The 2,110-nt window shown below is 34.3% G+C and overlaps 1 protein-coding gene across 1 annotated transcript; it reads left to right on the plus strand.

Annotated features, from left to right (window-relative positions):
* Window positions 1-872: 872 nt before the first annotated feature.
* Window positions 873-1,844, plus strand: LOC149254783 (uncharacterized). The gene has a single exon (XM_089457107.1). The coding sequence runs from the start codon at window positions 1,044-1,046 to the stop codon at window positions 1,272-1,274; it is 231 nt and encodes a 76-aa protein (XP_089313233.1). The 5' UTR covers window positions 873-1,043; the 3' UTR covers window positions 1,275-1,844.
* The last annotated feature ends 266 nt before the right edge of the window (window positions 1,845-2,110 follow it).

A 2,110-nucleotide genomic window follows, 5' to 3' on the forward strand; every position in this document is an offset into this window, starting at 1 on the left:
GTAAAACTATGTAAATAACTATATTTACTATCCATTGTTTCTCACCATTATTTAAATTTTCAAAAATAAAATTATAAATATATAAAATTTTAAGCAAATCTTTATACATGAACCAGTAATTAATATATACACTTCACATATCAGTTCATTAAGAATTCATTAGTTTCTTAAGATTAACTGATGTAAATTATGATTTTTTTTCAAAACCTAATTTTTAATTTGAGTAACATAAAATAAACTAAACTGCCATAATATGACACTTATTAATTGAACAAAAATAGAAAAGCTTAAACTCTATTTTAAATTACATAAAAATATTAAAAAATTATTAAGGCATGTTGAAGCGTGTTACGTTATAGGAAGGAGATTGTTTAAATAAAAGTCTCTCTTTGATTTTTATGTTTTTATTTTACATTCAAGGGAGGGTCATGGTGCTAACTGTTTCCGCGTATTCACATTAATTAAGTAGTTTCGGCGATCTTACAGATAACTATAATCCCGTTGCCTTCCTTTCCAATGGCGCGTTAAATGAAAGCTACTCACCCCTCACTTCAAATTCACATTGATAGCAATGACGCGTTAAATGAAACTCACCATCACTTCAAAGTCACATTCACAGCAATGACGCGTTAAATGAAACTCACCGTCACTTCAAATTCACATTCACACGCCAAAATCGCACGGTGTGGAAATCATGACTTCAGGAATTTTTCTGTAAACATGTCATTAGAAGATTCGACAGAGGCGTTGTGCTGTCAAATTAGGGAGGTTCGGCGAATGAACGCACCAAGTTTCCTTCTCTTTGCTTCACGCGTTAAATGAAAATTACACTGCAACACCTTTAAATTCACAGCACATCCAACATAGGCCGTAGGGAAATCATACGTCGAAATTTCCTTTCAGAGATAAATTTTCTGAATTGCGTCTGCAATAAGTATTCGTGTTTAATAAACGTAATCCAGTTAGCTTAGTATTGCAGTTTGCCAAGAGTTTTCCTTTGGATTTGTGGGGATTTTCATCTGAAGATAGTTTTTGGCCGACTAATGGCGATTCCCAAGACGGCAAAAGCTGATATGCAGTGGATGGAAATCGCCCCTCCGCGGAAGCTGTTTGTGAGAAGACGGCGGCCTTTCGAGAAAAAGCTGCTGCCGATAGCAGAAGAGCGTAGTCTCACCAACGGCGAGCTCATGGATGGCCTTAACTCTGCTTTTTCTGCAGTCTGTAGCTTCGAAGATGAAGGCGATAATGGAAGATTTGCGTCGGGAGAGTGTTGAAATTTTTGTTGGCGTATTTTGAAATTTTTAGATCACCAAGTTGTTAATGGGAATCGATACCTGATTTGGCCAGTCCCTATCCGGTACCAATTTCAATTTGTATTTTATATCAAAGAATGAAATTATTTCTCTGCTGAAAGTTTTATTCGACAAATGCATTGCAAGTTCAGATCTATATCTTTTTATATTTCCCTAATGAAATTGGATTTCAAAGGAAATACAACTAGATCTTTTTATATTTCCCCAATGAAATTGGATTTCAAAGGAAATACAACGCGGAAAAAGGAGTGGATTGGCAATTTTTTTTCCTTTTCGGCTTTCGAGTTCTTTCCATAATCTGATGGATTCTGTGTTTTCCCCTTTCTCGAGTTTCTAAAACCCGCGACATATTCTTCGGTAGGCCTCAAAAATCTTCAATAGATTTGGGTCGGGGGTGTCCGATACCGGAATTCATTCTCCTTTCCTTTTGATCGGAAACCGTAACCTCATATATGTAAAAGCCTCAGGCTAATGACATTTTGTTTGGTTATGGAAATTTTTGGAAATTCTGGTTATATTTTGAGAAAATTTGGCAAGGAATTTTGTAAATCTAAGTTATAGTTGTTAAACTTCAAAATTTTAGTGGCTTAAGTGTTTTTGATGGTGCTGAATCCATTTTCACCATCAAAAACACGATTCCAAAACTGTCTCTACAATAATTTTTGAAATATTTTTGCCCAAATTGCCACTTTTGGCCGTCCAATTTAAAATTGTAATTCCATAATATTTATATTCTCTGGCTTAACAATGGTAAAAATTTAATTTACATGATCAGATAAAGTAATTTAATATTTAAA

Source organism: Pinus tabuliformis, chromosome 7 (genome assembly GCF_031772625.1).
Source record: "Pinus tabuliformis cultivar Carrire ecotype Pingquan chromosome 7, CPIR1, whole genome shotgun sequence".
NCBI classification, from domain to species: Eukaryota; Viridiplantae; Streptophyta; class Pinopsida; order Pinales; family Pinaceae; genus Pinus; species Pinus tabuliformis.

Bases quoted from the DNA above. Each gene is read 5' to 3' on its own strand.
- LOC149254783 (XM_089457107.1), top strand. From the start codon at position 1,044: ATGGCGATTCCCAAGACGGCAAAAGCTGATATGCAGTGGATGGAAATC.